General features: G+C 42.8%; 1 protein-coding gene across 1 annotated transcript in view; it reads right to left on the bottom strand.

Annotated features, from left to right (window-relative positions):
* Positions 1-2,222: 2,222 nt before the first annotated feature.
* LOC132206800 (utrophin-like) overlaps positions 2,223-21,109 on the bottom strand; it is a 112,953-nt gene continuing 94,066 nt past the window's right edge. The window contains exons 3-5 of the mRNA XM_059641846.1: positions 6,055-6,212; positions 5,616-5,782; positions 2,223-2,388 (exon numbers count right to left, since the gene is read on the bottom strand). Coding sequence (XP_059497829.1) covers positions 2,223-2,388; positions 5,616-5,782; positions 6,055-6,212 — 491 coding nt within the window. The remainder of the gene's footprint in view (positions 2,389-5,615; positions 5,783-6,054; positions 6,213-21,109) is intronic.

Raw genomic sequence — 21,109 nt, 5'->3', positions numbered from 1 at the left:
CACTCACCATCTCAACTTGGAAATATATTGCTGTTCTTTCACTACCACTGGGTCAAAGTCCTGGAAATTCTCCCCTGGCTGACTGAGTCTACCTACAGCACATGGGCTACATTGATTCACCAATTACAAGGGTAACTAAGGATGGGAAGTAAATGCTGGCCCAGTTAGCGATGCCAATGGCCCAGAAACAAATAACAATTAAGTATCACCTATCTCCTCCTAATTCCAGTTTCTCATGCAGCACCATTCTGATTAATCTATAAAACCTGGTCTTTCTGTGGCAATGCTCAAAGCTACACACAGTACTCATTTGTGATCAAATCACATTCTGCACAATATTAAGAGCCATCACTGGCTGATGAGTATGATTGCCCAGCTTGGAAATTCCATATCACAGGTCATGAGCTCTGTGCGGGTTGATTAGCCTCAACTAGAGCCACATATCTGACCACATGTTTAGGAGGTCTTTCAGTGTGATGGAAGTGGTCTTGGCCTTGAGAACACCAGCATTCCTTTCTCCAGTTCCTTTCCCACACTTCAACTTCTTGTCTGGTGCTGGTGAAGAATTATGTGCCTTCATACAGGAGATTCACCAAGTTGGTTTCTTCTGAATGGGGATATCCCATACTTTGATCTCGATGTGGTATTTCTTGAAGGAACATTTCAAGGTCTTTGAAATGCTTCCTTTTACTTCTTGATCAGATGCCTTCCTTGAGTTGGCAAAAATTTACTTTGGTAGTCATAACTTAGGCATCCAAAGTACATGGCCAGCCCAATGGGGTTTGTTTCAAATCATCATGGCATCAATGCTGATGCTAGGAGGTTTTTCCTCCTAGCTGATGTGGAGAATCCATGACAAAACTATGCTGAAAGGGTCTTGAAGTGGCAGCTCTATGTTATCCAGGTTTCACAGTCATATAGAAGAGGCTGAACGATGCATGCCTTGAACTCAAGGATCTTGCGATCAGCACAGATGTCACAATTGTGCATTCTCATCCTCTGGAGTCCAAAGGTGCCACTCGCAGATTGGACGTAATGTTAGAATCTCTGTATCGATGTCAGCCTTAAAAGAGAGAGAGCGTCCCATCTAAGGGAAATGTTCTACATTTGGGAGGATTTCTCTATTAATTTTGATGAAAAGATGGGCCACAACTTGACAGATTGGTAAAGGATTTGAGTCATCTTGAGGTTCGAACACAGAACATAACAGCGCAGTACAGGCCCTTTCGGCCTTGATGTTGTGAAACCAACCTGAAGCCCATCAAAACTACACTATTCCATTATCATCCATATGTTTATCCAACGACCATTTAAATGCCCTTCAAGTTGGCAAGTCTACTACTGTTGCAGGCAGGGCATTCCATGCCGTTACTACTCTCTGAGTAAAGAACCTACCTCTGGCTTCTGTCCTATATCTATCACCCCTCAATTTAAAGCTATGCCCCACCGTGTCAAACATGGCCATCCGAGCCAAACGACTCTCACTGTCCACCCTATCTCATGCTCTGATCATCTTGTATGGTTCTATTAAGTCGCCTCTTAATCTTCTTCTCTCGAACGAAAACAGCCTCAAGTCCCTCAGCCTTTCCGCATAACGCCTTCCCTCCATACCAGGCAACATCCTGGTAAATCTCCTCTGCACCCTTTCCAACGCTTCCACATCCTTCCTATGATGCGGCGACCAGAACTGTACGTAATACTCCGAGTGCGGCTGCACCAGAGTTTTGTACAGCTGCAACATGCCCTCATGGCTCCGAAACTCAATCCCTCTACCAATGAAGCCTAACACACGGTATGCCTTCCTAACAACCCCATCAACCTGGGTGGCAAATTTAAGGTTGAGGCTAATTCTTCAGTATACTTCTGCAAAGGCCTTAAGGGAGATTTGAAGACTTCTGCGAGCGGAAATGACGTTGTGAACCACATACTGAAGCTCCAGAAGCGAGGTCAGTGTCATTTTCTTCTGTGATTTTAACTGGTTGAGGTGAAAAGGTTTTCCATCCATCCTGTTCAGGCCACTGGGAAGCTTGTTCTTGATGAGATTAAGAATGGTGGTGACAAAGCTGGAGAAAAGAGTGGGCATGAGCCTCAACTTGACCTCAAAGAGCTTCTGCACAACATTGTATTTCTGGTATTGACGCCTGATTTAAGCTGTTGGCCTTTTATCATTTTAGCAAACTACTTCAACTTTGAGGGCAGATTGTATTTAAATGGTTAAATCCCTAAGTTTCCACAGATCGGAATAATTCTATCAAGTGGAACAATGTATTACTCACTGAAGTGCAGTACTCCACCATTGGGTAATGTAACTTGTGCCCCTTGGATGTGCGTCCCGAAAAGAAACAGCTTCGGCAGATGTCATAATTTAAGTGTTTGAGGCTGCGGCACCTATTAAGGAAGAACAAGAAGTAAGAGAAATGTTCATTTTTGTTTGGATATTTTTAACCATCCAAGGAATGCAAGTTAAGTAGTTAAATTATGTATTTTTTTTTATTTTGAAGAAACGGCAAAATTGTGTGGGGAGAAGCAAATGCTAGGTCAGTCGAGGAAAACTGTCCCAACTCCCCCAGTCAATTTTCATAATGGGATATCCCATCCCTGGAATTATTTAAATTGCTTCTGCTCTGCAACGTTCCCATAGTATGGAAGGTTTTCATCTGCCATGGTGGCATAAACCTATTTAGAAGTAACCTTGCCAGAATCTTCCTGGAAAAGGTAAATCTGACGAGCAGCGATTGTAACATGTGAAGCTGTAAAGGCAACACTGAAGGAGGAGGACACACATTTTCAGCTCAGACAGCAGAAGGGAAGTACTCCAGGGAAAGAGAAGAAATAGCGAAGAAATAAACTGCAATAATGGCTGAGTCACAGTGGTATAGTGGCAATATCATTGAGCTAAATGCTCTGGAGAATGTAGGTTCATGTTCAAACACTGTAGCTGGTCAAATTTACATTTCATTAAAAAATACCCAGAACTAAAAGTTATTTCCAGCAACACTATCATGAAACTATCAACAAATGTTGGTAAAAACCCATCCGATTCACTCATGTCCTTTCGGGGAGTATTCGATCATCCTTACACCACTACATGTGGCTGCAGAGCCACAGCAATGTAGGTAGCTCTGAACCACCCTCCCAGCCATCCACTCAGTTCCACGGCAATTAGTGAAGGACAACAAATGATAACTTCACCAGTGATAGCCAAATCCCTTGCAAGAATGGAAAATGTTCTCATGAAATGGAAGGACTTGATCAATGTAGTGTGAAATTATCAACAGATGAATGGATAGAACTGCATACAGAATGTAGGTCATCAATACGATGAGATGGTGCAAAACAGAGGATATTGCCTTCAGGATTCCTGTCATGAAGCCAAACTCTGAGACTCAGCAAGCACTCAAATGTGTGAGCAGAAACTAAATAGCCATGAAAACCAACATAAAAGTACAAACAGCAGGCTCTTAAAATTTTTGGAGATATGCAAGGCAATATTAAATTATGCACTGAAGTGGTTAAGTTCAGTTAATCCTCTTGTAAATAGCACTGCTAACAGGAAACTCACTGTCAATTACAGATTAGTCCAGAATTTTCAAGGCAATAGATAAAGTGAAGCAGAATACCAGTTTCCGTGAGGAACAAACATAATTTGGAAGTTAAAGGGATGAAAGGAATTACTTTTCTGAACAACATTCGGAAGAAACACAGACAGACGGTTGATTGAGAAGATGAAACATGAGAAGATGGTAAGGAAAGAAATAGATTTGGAAGCAACAGTGTGGTAGAATTGTGGAAGTTCACTGGCCTCACGCAACATCAGGAACCAATACATTTGATCTTTAGAGAACAGAATGTCAGAGAAGGGGGGCTCTCTTCCCAAATGATCAAGCTTACAAAATGTAGGAAAAAGGCTGCCTTCCTCTTGGTGCTTCTCACTGGATGAACACGCGAGGAAAGTTGTGCTTTTTGGTTGCGGACCTATTGGTGGTTGGTTCATTCATATCAGGCAGATTCTCCAACAGCGGGTGAAGGTGTGGTCACAGTCTTCGCTCGGGGCAACTGAATCTATTCCTCTTCTTTGTTCTTTCATGCAAGTTCTGTGTTTGGATTCCTGATTGCGGCTACAAAATCTCCTATCTGTCCCTCGAACTGTCAAGTCTGCGATCACTCACGTCCTGTTTACCTCACCCTTTTCCGCCGTGTCCCAGAGCCAATTACACTTTACTTTAAAGTAATTTTAAGTCCAAATCACAGTAAAAGGAAGCCATTTGGTCCATCATGTTTGAACTAGATCTCCAAATACATATCACAAATTAGTGCCTTTTCCTTAACCTGCACATTATTTCTCTTTAATTAATCAACTAGTGCTTTCTTGCATCTTTTACTGAAACTGCCTCCTCTAGGTAATGCATTCTATAGACTGTGATAAAGCTATTTCTTACACTGCAGTTACTTCTTTAGTCAATCACTTCAAACCTCTGCATCTTATTCTCAATTCTGTCACAAGGAGCAAAGTCTTCCCCTCGTCTACTCTGACCAGACCTCAAATGATTTTGCAAGATTCAAAATAATCTCTTCTAAGTCTCAGCATCTTCGAGGAAAGCTGTCCCAATTCCTCTAATCAATTTTCATAATGAGATATCTCAACCCTGGAATCGTTATTGTAAATTGGTCCTGCTCTGTCTCTCTCCAACATTTTCACAAAGTTCCCTTCGCACGGAAGGTTTTCATTTGCCATGGTGGTATAAACCTATTCAGAAGTAACCTTGCCAGAGTCTTCCCAGCAATGCAAAGGCTGGTGATCTCATGGTTCTTTGAGCAATCTGACATTTCTCCTTCAGTTTTGTACAAGATATGGCATCTTAAAGATTCTGTGAAATCCTGCCCTGTTCCTCATAGTCCATGAAAAGCTAACAGATCTTGGCCTTCAGAGTTAGGCCACCATTCCTCAAGCTTCAGATGGAATTCAATTGACTCCGGGTCGCTGTTGCTCTTGATTTAGTTACGGCAGTCATAGTTTCATCCACAGTTGGGCTCTCACTCCAGTTCTTCTCAGACAGAGAGTTGTTTGATCAGATCAATGGCAGTAACACGCACCTTCTCCAAGATGGCCAATCTTAGAAATGTAGGAGAATAGTTAACCAAAAAGGTTCAATTTACCCCTTAGAAATCCTGTCCAAATCTGCAATTTAATTTACTAGTTGTGGACAAGAAGTTTTATCGATCATTTAGCAACAACACAGCAATCACTTTCATAGGATGCACACACACTGATTACAGGACTAATAAAAAGGCCTTTCTGTAAATTCCCAATAATTGCAAATTACAGAACCAACCGGAAGTCGAGTCACAATCCGTTCTGAGCCACAGTGTCTGTGATCAATGCAACTGCGAACAAAATACCAAAAGCATGCAGCACTCACCTCTCACAAAAAATTAAGGTAAAGAAGTTGATACTTAATTTGTCCTAATTACTTCTCTGGTCCATGAATTTGTTCGGGTTTTGTGATGATCTCAGTTGTGTTGTTGACTGATGGAGTTTCTAATAGAACATCTAAAGTAAAAGCTTTCTTTAAAAACTAACTCCCTCTAACTTTCTGCTGGTTTGCACATCTCACCTGAAACCTACGAGTGGGTACTCTTTGCAGATGTTACACTTAGCCTGATGTTTTGCAGTTTCAGCAGCTGCCACACGGTGTCGAACAGGCAGCCACACCATGGACCGAGGCTCCAATCTCATCCACTCTACAAAGTGTTTATCATCAATCTCTGGTTTGTTCTGGCCCTAGAAGAAAATAAAAGATCAGCTGCATGATTAATTATGTCAAGTTTACATCCGCTGTCCTCAGACATATCTAATACACTATCATTGGGGTTTCTGACATTGTTTTTATTAAATTAATGATTAAAAACATTGACTATTTATAAACATGATAGCCTTGGATTAGTGGTGGTACATGTTGGCCTCTGGAACTCATTCAAACCGAAAATGAGCACAAAATTCGTACTGGCAAGTAGACCCGCTTGACCTTCTGAAGTGGCGCAGAGCACACTTACATGTTGGAAGCAACTGCGGACACTTGGTTCAATGTTGCTGCCTCCAAATGAAGGTACCTCACCCAGCTGCCGAGGGATCTGGACTGCATTGTGAAGCAAAAGGCTCAGGCTTTGTTGGTCACATAATTCTGTGGGTTCAGCTCCTTGTTTGAAGAGGTCTGCAAAAGTTATCCATAAGAAAAAACCTGATATTCCTAAACTTAAGGGAGGTAGTTAAGAGTTCAATACATCCAATATATCTTCCTCAATTGCCTTGCTTTGTAAATTATCTTAAAACATTATTTTATGATCTTGATTGGCTATTTGCAAACAACTGTGGAAACAAAAACTTCTGTTTCTTGGCACCAATGGACAATGTATGTTGTATGATTCTCCAAGGAAGTCATTTCTTTCTTGATTGTAAATCTCAAACCTCTCTAATATCTCCTCGTTCTTTTCACAGAGATAATCTTTGTGTGGACCTGGAAAACATGGGCACTGTCCTCAATGAATATTTTGTGTCAATCTTTACAATGGAAAAGGACACTGCAAGTATTGATATCAGGGCAGAGGACCTAGGAACATCAGAAGTTTAGACATCGGAAGATGCAGCTGGTTTAGCAAATTTAAAAGTGGATACATCGACAGGCCGAACTGAAATGTATACCAGCGAGCAAGGGAAGTGAGGGAGGAGATATTTGGGCCCCTGTCAGCAAATTTCAAACCCTTGTCAATCACACGTGAAGTCATGAAGGACGATGAACATTGTCCTACGATGAACAAATGGAGAGAGGAACAGACCAGGAAATTAAAGGCCAGTCAGAATAATCTCAGCACTGGAGAAGCTATAAAGAGGCATTCTTAGGGGTAGAATGTACTTCCATGAACTAATCAGGGATAGTCAGTATGGATTTGTTAAGGTGAGGTCACGTTTCAGAAATTTGATCCTTTTTTGAGGAGATGTTGGAGTGTTGATGAGCTTAAGCATTCGATGTGGACTGAGTAAAGCCCCCCGTGGCAGACTGATCAAGAAAGCAACAGTCAACGGGATCAAAGGCAAAGAGGCACGCTGGAGCCAAAACTGGCTGAGGCAGAGAGCACAGGGTGATTGATGGTAGAGGGATATCTATTTGACAGGATGTTTGCTTTGAGTGGGGTTGTGCAGGGCTTGCCACAAGGACCCTTGAAATTTGTCAACGAGATTCATCATTTTGGCTTAAACACAGTGTGTATGACCGTGTTGCTAGCCAATGACTAATTTAGTGAGGAGGATATCGACGGAATGGTCATGTAAATAACAGCCATGGGATCAAAGGCAAAGTGGTACACTGGACCCAAAATTGGTTGACAGACAGAAAGAATAAACTTCAGGAGGAGATCAGCACACTGGTCAGCTGGACACAGCAATTGGAACTCAACCAGGAAAAGTGTGAGCTGACGAACTCGGGAGGGCTAACAAGGCAAGGGATCACACTATGAAGGGTGTGATCCTGGACATTACTGAAAAAACCAAGATGCTGCCTGGGCTGGGGGTTCTCATGGAATCATAGAGTACAGAAGAGGTCCTACGGCCCACTAAGGCTGTACCTCTAAAAACACACTGCGACATATACTAGTCCCATTTTTACACACTAGACCATTCTCAAAAATATTATGCCATTACAAGTGCTCATCCAAGTACTTTTCAAAGGGTGTGAGGTTTCCTGTTTCAACTTCCCTCCCAGGCAATGCATTCCAGACCTTTACCACACTCTGGATGAAAACGATTTTCCTCAAACCTCCGCTAAATTTCCCGTGTTTCTCTTTAACATTATGCCCTACCGTTATTGATGATTTAACTAAGGGGAACAATGCTTTCTATTCAACCTATCTTTACCTCTCATAATCTTATATGCCTCTATCAGGACCTCCACTCAACCCCGAAAACTTCTCTGCTTCACAGAAAATAATCTGAATTTTTCCAGCCTTTCTTCACAGCTAAAATGCTCCAACCTATGCAACATCCTTTTCATTCCCTCCAGTGCAATCACATCCTTCCTGATGGGTGGTGACCAAAATGTCACACACAACTCCAGCTGTGGCCTAACCAAACTTTTAAACAGCACAAAGTGACCTCCCCACTCTTACCATCTGATAAAGGGAGATGTCCCATATGTCTTTGTAACAACCCTTACTAGCCTGACCTGACCCCTTCAGGAATTTATGAACTAGCACCCTAGGATCCCTTTTCTCCTCTAAGCTTCCCAGTGTCCTGCTATGCATTAGATTTAGACTTAGGTTTTATTATCACACATATTCAATACAGGGTACAGGAGTGCAATGCCACCTCAGACGGTGCCATCTCAGGTACAAAGTACCTCGGTACGAAATTTCAGTTGCAAATGTAGAAAATTTATCCATCCTTCTTTACTCAGTCGTAGGGGAGTGGAACGCAAAGCCGGAGAGGGTAGTGGAGTCGGCCTCATTAGGGGCATTTAATCGGCCATTAGACAAGTACATGGATGACAGGATAAGGTAGTGGTGGAGGTGAGACAGACCTTAGGATGAGGGTAATAGTTCGGGACAACATCGTGGGCCGAAGGGCCTGTACTGAGCTGTACCGTTCCATGCTCTATGTTATAAAAATAATTGAATATGTTAAAAAGTTCAGCACTACAGTCTTCTTCGTATAACAGTAGAAAAATAAAAACAAAAGTTTAAAAAGTCAAACATTACAGTCCTTTCTTAAGCCACGAGTTTTCAGACACTCTGACCGAGGCTTCCCCCATGACGGTTCGTATTCCCCTGCGCTGGGCTAAGGCCCGCCCATCCTTGCCAGTGGACTTCACTGCTGACTGCCGTTGCTGACCTCCATCGGGCACGACAGGCTTTGCCACATTAAGTACTCTCTTATCTTAATCCTTCTTCAGGCTATATCAATCTGCCACTGACCTGCCCATCTGACCGATGCCAAGATTGAAGCAGACAAGGGGAACTGGTAAAGATGTTTAAGATTTTGAAGGGCATAGAAAGGATAACTGGAAGCTGCTTTTTCCATTCGTAGGCATGTCAATACACAGGGGGCATAGATTGAAGTTCACAGGTAGAAAGCTAAGAGGGGAGTTGAGGAGAACCTATTTTCCCAGTGTGGTGGGAGTCCTGAGCTCACTGACTGAAAGTGTGGCTGATTCAGAAAGTGTCTGAATATTTAAGTATTTAGATATTCACTTGTGTTGCCGTAGGCTTCAGGGCTATGAGCCAAACAATCAAAACGGAAAGCAATGTCCTGTGAGTTCGATGCAGACAGATCTTTGTTGAGCAGTGCAGGAACTACGGACCGCACGGCCTCCTCCTGTGCAAAAAACATCCATGAGACGACAATTACACAGCTTTTCTTTGAGGCATTTCTCCACTTGACTGATTCTTTGTAAATGCAAGGCCGATAAAATAAATCCTTTTCTTAAAAGCTTCCATCTCACTGAGAAAGCTTCAGGCCAATTTGATAATCTGCTCTCAAAAATCTGCTCATATTTTGATAGTTATGACAAATTCTACTATCAGGGCTGACACAATCCACAACATTCTAAATCAATCAATAATATTCCAGAAAGATGATCATTTGCCTATCCGACCAATTTTAACTGTTGCTTTAAAAAATAGAGAAATAAATCTGGATCTGTCAAAAACTAATCAGTTCTTCCTTGGACCATACCCGTACGTACCAGCTTTCAATGAAATATGCCCATTAGTTTGTGAGATACATTGCTGACCAACAGAACAACAAATGGGCAAAAACATTACCTCACATTCAGTGTTATCACTGCTGCAAGTGAGCAGTAGAGTCATACAGCACTTCCAAATCTTTTTCCCAGTGCGAATGATGAAAACATTATTGGTCACAAAAACAGCCGCTAAGGTTAGTGCCTTTGAGAAACAATAGCATCATACATATGTAGCGCATCATTTATCTTGCAGGAATGCACTGTGCACATTCTGCACAGACCAAGTTATGACTTAACACTCATGTGGCAGTGACTAAATACAGAAATATACTAATACAGCAAACCTTTTGTTAAACAGCACCTGCGGTACCAGGAATGAGCTGAATAATCAAAAATTCCAGTTGATCAATAGGTCCACACACGCAAAAAACACACACTCAATAATAGGAACATAATGCATGGGATATACACATTGTATCAGTGATAATGGGAACTGCAGATGCTGGAGAATCCAAGATAATAAAATCTGAGGCTGGATGAACACAGCAGGCCCAGCAGCATCTCAGGAGAACAAAAGCTGACGTTTCGGGCCTAGACCCTTCATCAGATGAAGGGTCTAGGCCCGAAACGTCAGCTTTTGTGCTCCTGAGATGCTGCTGGGCCTGCTGTGTTCATCCAGCCTCACATTTTATTATCTGGGATATACACATCACTGTTCTCCCTCATTTACAGCATAAATGACTTCAGTAATGAGGCAACTTTGCCTCAATTAAAACTTACTGGCAGAGTGCCTTTTCACTTGCATCCTCACCATACATCACAAGATGATGAGAATACAGTAAACATCTGGTGTATAATTTTTGTCAGTTTATTGAGTGTGCTAGTTTGTTGAACAAAGTTTACATACAGTTAAATCTACAGTTTACATGTGTATCAGCAATGATAGATTTAGTACTGACACCTTTATTTTTCCTCCAGATGACCCTTGTAGAGTCACGTCAAGCCAATTTTCAAAGAAAGCACTCTGATTCTTCCACTCATACTTCTGGAAAAGGAAGTTGCAGAACGTCACTGACTGACTTTACTTATTTGAATACAGCGTAAGGTACATAGAACATCGAACAGTACAGGCCCTTCAGCCCACAATGTTGTGCCGAACTTTTACCCGAAACCTCAGGTCTATCTAACTCCACCCCTATCTTATATGACCATCCATATGCCTGTCTAATAGTCACTTAAATGCCCCGAATGAGGCCGACTCCGCAACCCACTCCAGCTGAAACAAAGATCTCTTTGAATTGTCATTTGTCACACATGTATTGAATCAAAAAGCAAATTTCTCACTTCCATAGATTTCTGTAGCATCTTAATATGATTTGTGAAGATTAATACTTCACCCGATCATTTTATAAATACAACTTTAAACAAAATGCCACTATATGGAACTTGTATGTTGGTATTTGTGCAGATGCCAATTCAGTTTGTGTGATCTGTTTCGATGCAACGAGTGATAAACACTTCGAATAAAATGGTTGAGAGCAGTGTATGTGAGATTTAATACCATGCTTTATCGACAGATAACTCATCTGCAGGTAGTTATTCATGAGACTCAACTGACATCATGTCTCAGGGGAGCTTGTGACCTCTGGGTTAGGTGTTGTTTGACCATTGCCTACTGGTCACTGGTTGAGAGGAAAGAGAACTACTAGCTGCTATCCATTTTCAACAAGTGATCACGATAATCTACCTGCGTTTCAACGTCCCATCAACATGCAAGAATTGTTGCTCGAAGAGGCTTCTGTGTAACAAACAGGAGCAGAATCAAGATCAACCTTGCTTTCCCTATCTGAACAAGCTGCCAACACCAGAAATATGGGACCGTCTTAATCATTCTTATACAATTAACTTTTACAATAGACAACAGGTGCAGAAGTAGGCCATTCGGCCCTTCGAGCCAGCACCACCATTCATTATAATCATGGTTGATCATCCACAATCAGTATCCTGTCCCTGCCTTATCCCCATAACCCTCGATTCCACTGTCTTTAAGAGCTCTATCCATCTCTTTCTTGAAACTATCCAGAGACTTGGCCTCCACTGCCTTCTGGGGCACAGCATTCCATACATCCACTGCTCTCTGGGTGAAGAAGTTTTCCCTCAACTCTGTTCTAAATGCCCTACCCCTTATTTTTCAACTGTGTCCTCTGGTTCTGGACTCACACATCAGCGGAAACATGCTTCCTACCTCCAGAGTATCCAATCCTTTAACAATCTTATACGTCTCAATCAGACACCCTCTCGTCCTTCTAAGCCAGGTCCCTGTACAGCTGCAGAAGGACCTCTTTGCTCCTATACTCAATTCCTCTTGTTATGAAGGCCAGCATGCCATTAGCTTTCTTCACTGCCTGCTGTACCTGCATGCTTGCTTTCATTGACTTATGTACAAGAACACCTGCATCTCGTTGTACTTCCCCTTGACCGAACTTGACTCTATTTCGATAGTAATCTGCCTTCTTGTTCTTGTCACCAAAATGGATAACCACACATTTATCCACATGAAACAGCGTCCGCCATGCATCCGTCCACTCAGCTAGCCTGTCCAAGTCACCCTGTATTCTCATAACATCCTCCTCACATTTCACACTGCCACCCAGCTTTGTGTCATTGGCAAATTTGCTAATATTACTTTTAGTGCCTTCATCTGTATCATTAATGTATATTGTAAACAGCTGCGGTCCCAGCACTGAACCTTGTGGTAGCCCACTGGTCACCGCCTGCCATTCCGAAAGGGACCCGTTTATCACTACTCTCTGCTTCCTGTCAGACAGCCAATTTTCAATCCAAGTCAGTATTTTGCCCCAAATACCATGTGCCCTAATTTTGCTCACTAATCTCCTCTGTGGGGCTTTATCAAAGGCTTTCTGAAAGTCCTGGTCCACCCCATCCACTGGCTCTCCCTTGTCCATCTTCACAGTTATATCCTCAAAAAATTCCAGAAGATCAGTCAGGCACAATTTCCCCTTCGTAATTCCTGCTGACTCTGACCTATCCTGTTACGGCTATCCAAATGAGTTGTAATTTCATCTTTTATAATTCACTCCAGCATCGTTCCCACCACTGACGTCCGGCTAACCGATCTATAATTTCCTGTTTTCTCTCTCCCTCCTTTCTTGAAAAGTGGGACAACATCAGCCACCCTCCAATCCGCAGGAACTGATCCTGAATCTAGAGAACATAGGAAAATGATTACCAATGCGTTCACGGTTTCCAGAGCCACCTCCTTAAGTACCCTGGGATGCAGACCATCAGGTCCCAGGGACTTATCAGCCTCCAGACCCAACAGTCTATCCAACACCATTTCTTGCCTAACATAAATACCCTTCAATTCATCCATTACCCTAGGTCCTTCAGCCATTATTATATCTGGGGGATTGCTTGTGTCTTCCCGAGTGAAGACAGTTCCAAAGTACCTACTCAACTCTTCTGCCATTTCCTTGATCCCCATAATAAATTCACTTGTTTCTGTCTTCAAGGGCCCAATTCTAGTCTTAACCATTTTTTTTTTCAACACACCTTTTACTATCCTCCTTGATAATTGGAACTGCAGATGCTGGAGAATCCAAGATAACAAAACGTGGAGCTGGATGAACACGGCAGGCCAAGCAGCATCTCAGGAGCACAAAAGCTGACGTTTCGGGCCTAGACCCTTCACCCAGGCCCGAAACGTCAGCTTTTGTGCTCCTGAGATGCTGCTTGGCCTGCTGTGTTCATCCAGCTCCACACTTTGTTATCCTTACTATCCTCCTTCATATTTTTGGTCAGTTTTCCTTCGTACCTCATTTTTTTCTCCGCGTATTGCCTTTTTAGTGATCTTCTGTTGCTCTTTAAAAGCTTCCCAGTCCTCTGGCATCCCGCTCATCTTTGCTATGTTATACTTCTCTTTTATCTTTAGAGAGTCCTTAACTTCCCTCGTCAGCCACGGCCGCCCCTGCCTCCCCTTAGGATCTTTCTTTGGAATGAACTGATCCCGCACCTTTTGCATTATATCCAGAAATACCTGCCATTGTTGTTCCACTGCCATCCCTGCTACGGTATTGAACCATTGAACTTTGGCCAGCTCCTCCCTCATCGCTCCATAGTTCCCTTTCTTCAACTACAATACTGACACTTCCGATTCTCCCTTCTCCGTCTCAAATTGCTGATTAAAACTTATCATATTATTGTCACTACCTCTAATGGCTTCTTTACTTCGAGGTCCCTGATCAAATCCGGTTCGTTGCACAACACCAGATCCAGAATTGCCTCCTCCCTGGTAGGCTCCATACTGACTCTGCATCTCCTGATTCTACGTCTCCACTCGCAAAGGGCTGAAGATTTTATATTTCTTTACATTCATAATTTCATATCTATTTTACTATTTCTTCTTTCTTTATTATTTCATATTTCTTTACTTCTGACTATTTTAAATACAACAGGTTTTCTTATGCTACATCAGTGACGACATTTCAAAGGTAGTTTAGCTGCCTATTAAGTACTTTTTATGCCTGAGACCATAAAATGAGCTACATAAATACACTTCTTTCTTTTATTAACTTCTGTAGTTGTGTTTCTTTGCCAATGGAGGATTGGCTACAATTACACAGGGTAATGTAGGTGAAATACATTTCCTATGACAAAATTCCAAACCAAAGTTACGAAATTATAATAATAAACTATTGGCTGTTTGCAACTGAACACTGTAGATGAGCAAAGGTCACTTAATCAGTAAAGTACCAATTAAGTATGTTCCCGACATGGAGAATACAAATGCAAACTACGGTAATGCTCATAGGAAATTGGACAACGTTCTATTTTATGATCATAGCAATGCCATATCATCAACACATGTTTTAATAGATAATAAGTCACTCCAGGATATTTATTCATTTGTTTTATATCCTCAAGATCATCTTTGCAAATCCTGTGAACAGGGACCACTGAACAGCTTACTTAGCCTTTTTTTTACACCTATAATATCCATGTTTTATCCCTCTCCCCTCGATGTTTGTCTGCAGGAAGATGATTTAACAGGGGGCTTACAGTTTTAATTTGTACAGATATGTGTCCAATGTTTGTAAATATCTGACTGTAGCTAGAATCTATGCAGTTGTAATAAATAGGCATTCTTGTTAAGAACAGAAATCTGGACCGTGGTCTTCATCAAGTTTGGATCTAAAAGACAAGTAAATTAGGGAAACTTACATACTTTTCAAAATCTTCCACATTGGGATTACTCTGGAAACTGCAGGCTCGAATTGCAGCATGGTACCCTTCTGAATGTAACACCTGAAATCACGAAAGTAATAACTTGCTTGAAAATGAACATGGACTCTATGGGTTAAGGTGACACAAGCCCACGAGCTACAACATGGGGAAAAATACAGTGGATGCTATTTTTAATGAACAGTGTGTCAACATCAACTGTTCTGTCTGAGAGTGAAATCTGAGAAATGAAAAGTGAAAACTGCCAGGTTAGAAAGTTCCAGCTACGTGCTTACCTGATGGAAATGCATTGATTGTGATATTAATATATATATATGATTGTTAATTGAGAGTACTGATGAATTTTGCTTTTTGTTTCTGTGATGATCTAAATAATCCATTTGTCAACACAATAAAGTAAATATTGTTATTGTAAAACACCCCTGAAAATCCAAAGAAAATTTCAAGAGGGGCCAAATAAGTCGTGTTGGGGAACAAACAAATGGCAGAGGAACTGAACAAGTATTTTGCATCAGTCTTCAGGTTGGAAGGCACCAGTAGTAGAACTTTAAGGGAGTCTGAAGCAGAAGTGAGTGTGGTGACCATCTCAAAGGAGAAGCTGAAGGGTCTGTGTGGAATTTGTACATTCTCCCCATGTCTGCACGGGTCTCCGCCAGGTGCTCTGATTTCCATCCACAGTCCAAAGATGTGCAGGCAAGGTGGATCAGCCATGGCAAATGTGAGCTTGCGGGGAAACAGTACAGGGCTGGGTCTCGGTGGGATGTTCTTTGCGGAGACGGTGCAGACCCAATGGCCTCTTTCCGCTCTGTAGGAATTCTATAATTCCGAGAAGATGGTAAATTACATGGACCAGATGGACTGCCCCCCAGAGTTCTGAAGGAGATAAGTGAAAAAACCATGCAGTTATTGGTGATCTTTCAGGAATTACTGGAGTCAGGGTGGGTCCCAAAGGAGTACAAAATGGCAAATATAACGCCCCTGTTTAAAATGGAGGGAGGCAAAAGACAAGAAATTATAGACCTGTTAGCCTGGCGCTGGTCATTAGGTCAGATTTTAGAGTCCATTATTAAGGATGAGGCCGGAGAGTACTTGGAAGTACATGGTAATACTTGGAAATACATGCTAAATTGGGCTGAGAAAACACAACTTTGTCAAGGGAAGGTCTCTGTTAGATTCTTTGAGAATGTAACCAGTGAGTTAAAACAAAAGAGAACCATTGAACTTTATCTGTTTGGATTTCCAGAAAGCCTTTGAGAAGGTCCCACACAGGAGGCTTCAAAATTTAAAAAAATGAGCTTATGGTGTTAGGGAGTAGGTACTGCCACGGACAGAGAATTGGCTAACTGGCGGAATGCACAGAGTGGCAATAAAAGGGTCTTTTTCAGGATGGCAGCCAGCAACTATAGGAGTTCCGCAGTCATCAGAGTTCAGACTACAGCCATTCACATTATACATTAACAATCTGGACAAAGGAACTGATGGTATTGTTGTCCATAGTGGGTTGTTGCTAAGTTTGCAGATGACATTTCGATAGGTGGAAAGGCAGGCAGTGTTGAGGGGATTGGGAGGTCACAGAGAGTCTTTCGAGAAGTGGCATTACAGGCATAGACTATTTTCTAAATGGGGAAAGGCTTCAGAAATCTGAAGCACAAAGATGCCCCAGTTCAGGATTCTTTTAACATGCAGGTTCAGTTGGCAGTTGGGAAGGCAAATGCAATGTCAGCATTCATTTCAAGACGGCAAAAATACAAGAGCAGAGATGTATTGCTGAGGCTGTGTAAGGCTCTGGTCATATTGCATTTGGAATATTAAGAGCAGTTTTTGGCCATCTATCTAAGGAAGGATGTGCGGGCCTTTGTCAGGGTCTAGCGGAGGTTCTCAAACATAATCCTGGGGATGAAGGGACTGTCATGTGAGGAGTGGCTGAGAACTCTGGGTCTGTACTCGACGGAGTTTAGAAGGACGAAGGGGGTCACACTGAAGGTCAGTCAGGCCTGGATAGAGTGCACACGGAGATGTTGTTTCCACGAGTCGGAGAGACTAGGACCTGAGGGCACAGCCTCAGAGTCAAAGGGACCACCCTTCAGGATGGAGATGAGGAGGAATTTATTCAGTCAGAAAGTTGCGATTCTGTGGAACTCATTGATGTAGAAAGCTGTGGAGGCCAAGTCAGAGTTGATTTCAGGCATAGATAGATATGTTCTTGCTTAGTATGGACAAAGGAGAATGGGATTGAGAATGATAGATCCCACTCAATGGGCTGAATGATCTAATTCTGTTCTTAAATCTTCAGGTCTAAAACACTGGAATGAATCAGTTCAGTGTCATTTTTATTGCACTGCAAGGACAGTATCTCTCCAAAAGACCGAAGAAATTTTCTCACTCTGTTGTTGCAAACCTATTCAATAACTGGCAACAATGCTCCTGTTGTGCCTCTCTCAACCGACGCTAGTTAGTTCTCCACTCAAAGTAACTGGACCATCCCGGTATTACTGGCACTCGTGCCATGTTTGAAGGCTATTGTGGACCAGTAAATTGCTCAGAATCCAGAACTGCCTCGTACCGTTCATAGCATTTGTCCCAGACAGGGCAGGAAAGGGGAAATTAGCACCTTACTTTACAGTTAGGGACCTGGAGGTCCTGGTGGATGGATTGGTGCAGTGCAGAACTGTCCTCTTTCCCAAGGACAAGCACAGGAGGCCACGACACAAGACTCGGCCAGACTGATCCAAGGCTGTCCAGTGCCAATGCAGGCTCAACCACCAAAAGAACCATCCAGCAGTGCTGCAAGATCAGTGACCCCTGCTCCAACAGAAGAAGAGCCTCATTGTTCTGTGCTACCTCACATTCACCCTCTCTCTAATTCTGCACCACCCTTCAGCACAGCTCATGTAATACCATTCTCACCAAAGCATTCAATGTCTGTCTTCACTTGCTCTCGCCTACTTGAGGGCCAAGGCTATTAATCCTCTATGTCTCTGTGCCTCTTGCTCTCACCCAGGAGACCTCACCTCCCTTCCCAAACATACATGAGCACTAACAAATGCACCAGCTCATTTCATCTCACTCAATCCCTCCCTTTGTTTCATCCAGGAAAAACAGCCCACAGTAGGGCAGAAAGAGCCAACACAGGTAGTGAGGTGTCTAACGTTCGACTTCTCACAACCTATGAGGACAGTGTCCTGACGATGGTCATCCTGAGCAGCCAACTGATTGCATCCAAGCCCCTCGAGTGATATCAGACAATGCCCTGGAGTTACCTAGATCTGCTGCCTGAAACGGCCTCGCTTGACTGGAGACCATTCCCCTCGGAACCTGAAGCATGAGCATGAGGTTGGAGACAATGCAACGCGTTCTGTGCTTCTGCAGCTGGCACATGCTGCAGGTGTGAGATCAACATATCACGGTGCTGAACGGCAACACACCCACTCCTTTGATTGATGACTGCTGACAAACATGACAAGCTGTCTGGCTTTGTCTCGATGCCAAAAGGTTAATCAATATACTAGCATTATGAGTCTGTGAGGTGTGGCGGAGGGGGCAACCCATAAAAAGACAAGGCAAATGAAGACAAGGCAGAGGAGCTGTTAGCATTCATGCAGGGACAAAATGAGAGTGGAGAGCTCAAGCAAGGTGTCCTGATGTGTAACGTGGCCCAATACACGAATGGGTGCCTGTTCCTGCATATAAAAGTGCCCTGGCAGTAGCACTGCAATGAGGGGGGCTGCTGCAATCCAAAATGCAGCAATGAAGTACAGAAGAGTACTGAAAGCAGATGTGAGATGTGCTGAGGCTGGAACATGCCACATGTCAAAACTGTGGAGATGGGGTGCTACTGAAGGGTGTGGCTGCAGATGCTGGTGACTACTACCCAAGTTGGAGGTCCAGAGGAGCATTGAGCAATGTGCAAGCACCACACACCCACTCAGAATTTCATTTCGGTAATTCTGAGAGTCTAGTTTCTGTCTGGCAGGTAGAAAAAGTATTAATGAGGGTGGTACTGAGAAATAATCCATGCCTTTCAGTACTCCCTAGTGTGAATTTCCGCTCAATGTCTGCAATTTTACTGGAAAATGCAACATTTTGGTTTTGACATCCAGAAGGACCTTGAGCTGCAATCAATATGAAGGCTACGCACCTAATGAACAATGTCAAAATTGACAGTCACAATAATGATATAATATTGGAACACATCTCATGCAGACGAAGCTCAATTTAATATAAATGAAATATTGGAGGTGATTAGGGGTGTATAGAAGGACACTGAAAGTTTAACCCCGGACTTTCATCTCCAAGTCCTAGAATTATATCCAGCCCGGACTGAAAGAAAATAAAATTCTCTCCGCTTGCAAGGATTCCCCAATATACTGTCACAGTCCTCATACATTTCCAAGTGAAGTGCATAACATTATTCCGAAATGGAGTTTAGTAAACAATCTGACTGAGATAAGCTGAAGGACAATTAGTCTGGAAAATACCACAATGACACAGTTAGAACATAGAACATAGAACAGTACAGCACAGAACAGGCCCTTCAGCCCACGATGTTGTGCCGACCATTGATCCTCATGTAAGCACCCTCAAATTTCTGTGACCATATGCATGTCCAGTAGTCTCTTAAATGACCCCAATGACCTTGCTTCCACAACTGCTGCTGGCAACGCATTCCATGCTCTCTCAACTCTCTGTGTAAAGAACCCGCCTCTGACATCCCCTCTATACTTTCCTCCGACCAGCTTAAAATTATGACCCCTCATGTTAGCCTTTTCTGCCCTGGGAAATAGTCTCTGGCTATCAACTCTATCTATGCCGCTCATTATCTTGTATACCTCAATTAGGTCCCCTCTCCTCCTCCTTTTCTCCAATGAAAAGAGTCCGAGCTCAGTCAACCTCTCTTCATAAGATAAGCCCTCCAATCCAGGCAGCATCCTGGTAAACCTCCTCTGAACCCTCTCCAAAGCATCCACATCTTTCCTATAATAGGGCGACCAGAACTGGGCGCATTACTCCAAGTGCGGTCTAACCAAAGTTTTACAGAGCTGCAACAAGATCTCACGACTCTTAAACTCAATCCCCCTGTTAATGAAAGCCAATACACCATATGCTTTCTTGACAACCCTGTCCACTTGGGTGGCCATTTTAAGGGATCTATGTATATGCACACCAAGATCCCTCTGTTCCTCCACACTGCCAAGAATCCTATCCTTAATCCTGTACTCAGCTTTCAAATTCGACCTTCCAAAATGCATCACCTCGCATTTATCCAGGTTGAACTCCATCTGCCACCTCTCAGCCCATCTCTGCATCCTGTCAATGTCCCGCTGCAGCCTACAACAGCCCTCTATACTGTCAACGACACCTCCTTGCTTCGTGTCATCTGCAAACTTGCTGACCCATGCTTCAATCCCCTCATCCAAGTCATTAATAAAAATTACAAACAGTAGAGGCCCAAGGACCAAGAGCCCTGTGGAACACCACTCACCACTGACTTCCAGGCAGAATATTTTCCTTCTACTACCACTCGCTGTCTTCTGTTGGCCAGCCAATTCTGTATCCAGACAGCTAAGTTCCCCTGTGTCCCATTCCTCCTGACCTTCTGAATGAGCCTACCATGGGGAACCTTATCAAATGCCTTGCTGAAGTCCATATACACGACATCCACAGCTCGACCCTCATCAACTTTTCTAGTCACATCCTCAAAGAACTCGATAAGGTTTGTGAGGCATGACCTGCCCCTCACAAAGCCATTTATTCCTTGACATTAACTGGATGATGTTCATATTGTGTACTTTATACACATCTTTCTCCAGCACTAACATTTGTCACCGTGAAGAGCATTACAATCAGAGTGTCAAGACGTCTACATGATCCTGTACAGATCTGACCAAATGGAATCAAAAGTATATCACTTTCAATTTTATGATTTAAAACAAAAGTCGCTCAAACTTTCAACTACTTTCTCTGTTGAACTAAAATGAAATTAGAACATACTGAAACCTTATGTCATCAATACTCGGATTGATTTTAATCAGTCAACAATCTTCACATTTACTTAACTGATCATGTACATATCAAAATCCAATACGTCGCATGCAGTTTCATGCACCTTAGGA

This window comes from Stegostoma tigrinum, chromosome 43 (genome assembly GCF_030684315.1).
Source record: "Stegostoma tigrinum isolate sSteTig4 chromosome 43, sSteTig4.hap1, whole genome shotgun sequence".
In the NCBI taxonomy this organism is placed as follows: domain Eukaryota; kingdom Metazoa; phylum Chordata; class Chondrichthyes; order Orectolobiformes; family Stegostomatidae; genus Stegostoma; species Stegostoma tigrinum.
This window is presented reverse-complemented; position numbering and strand designations above follow the sequence as displayed.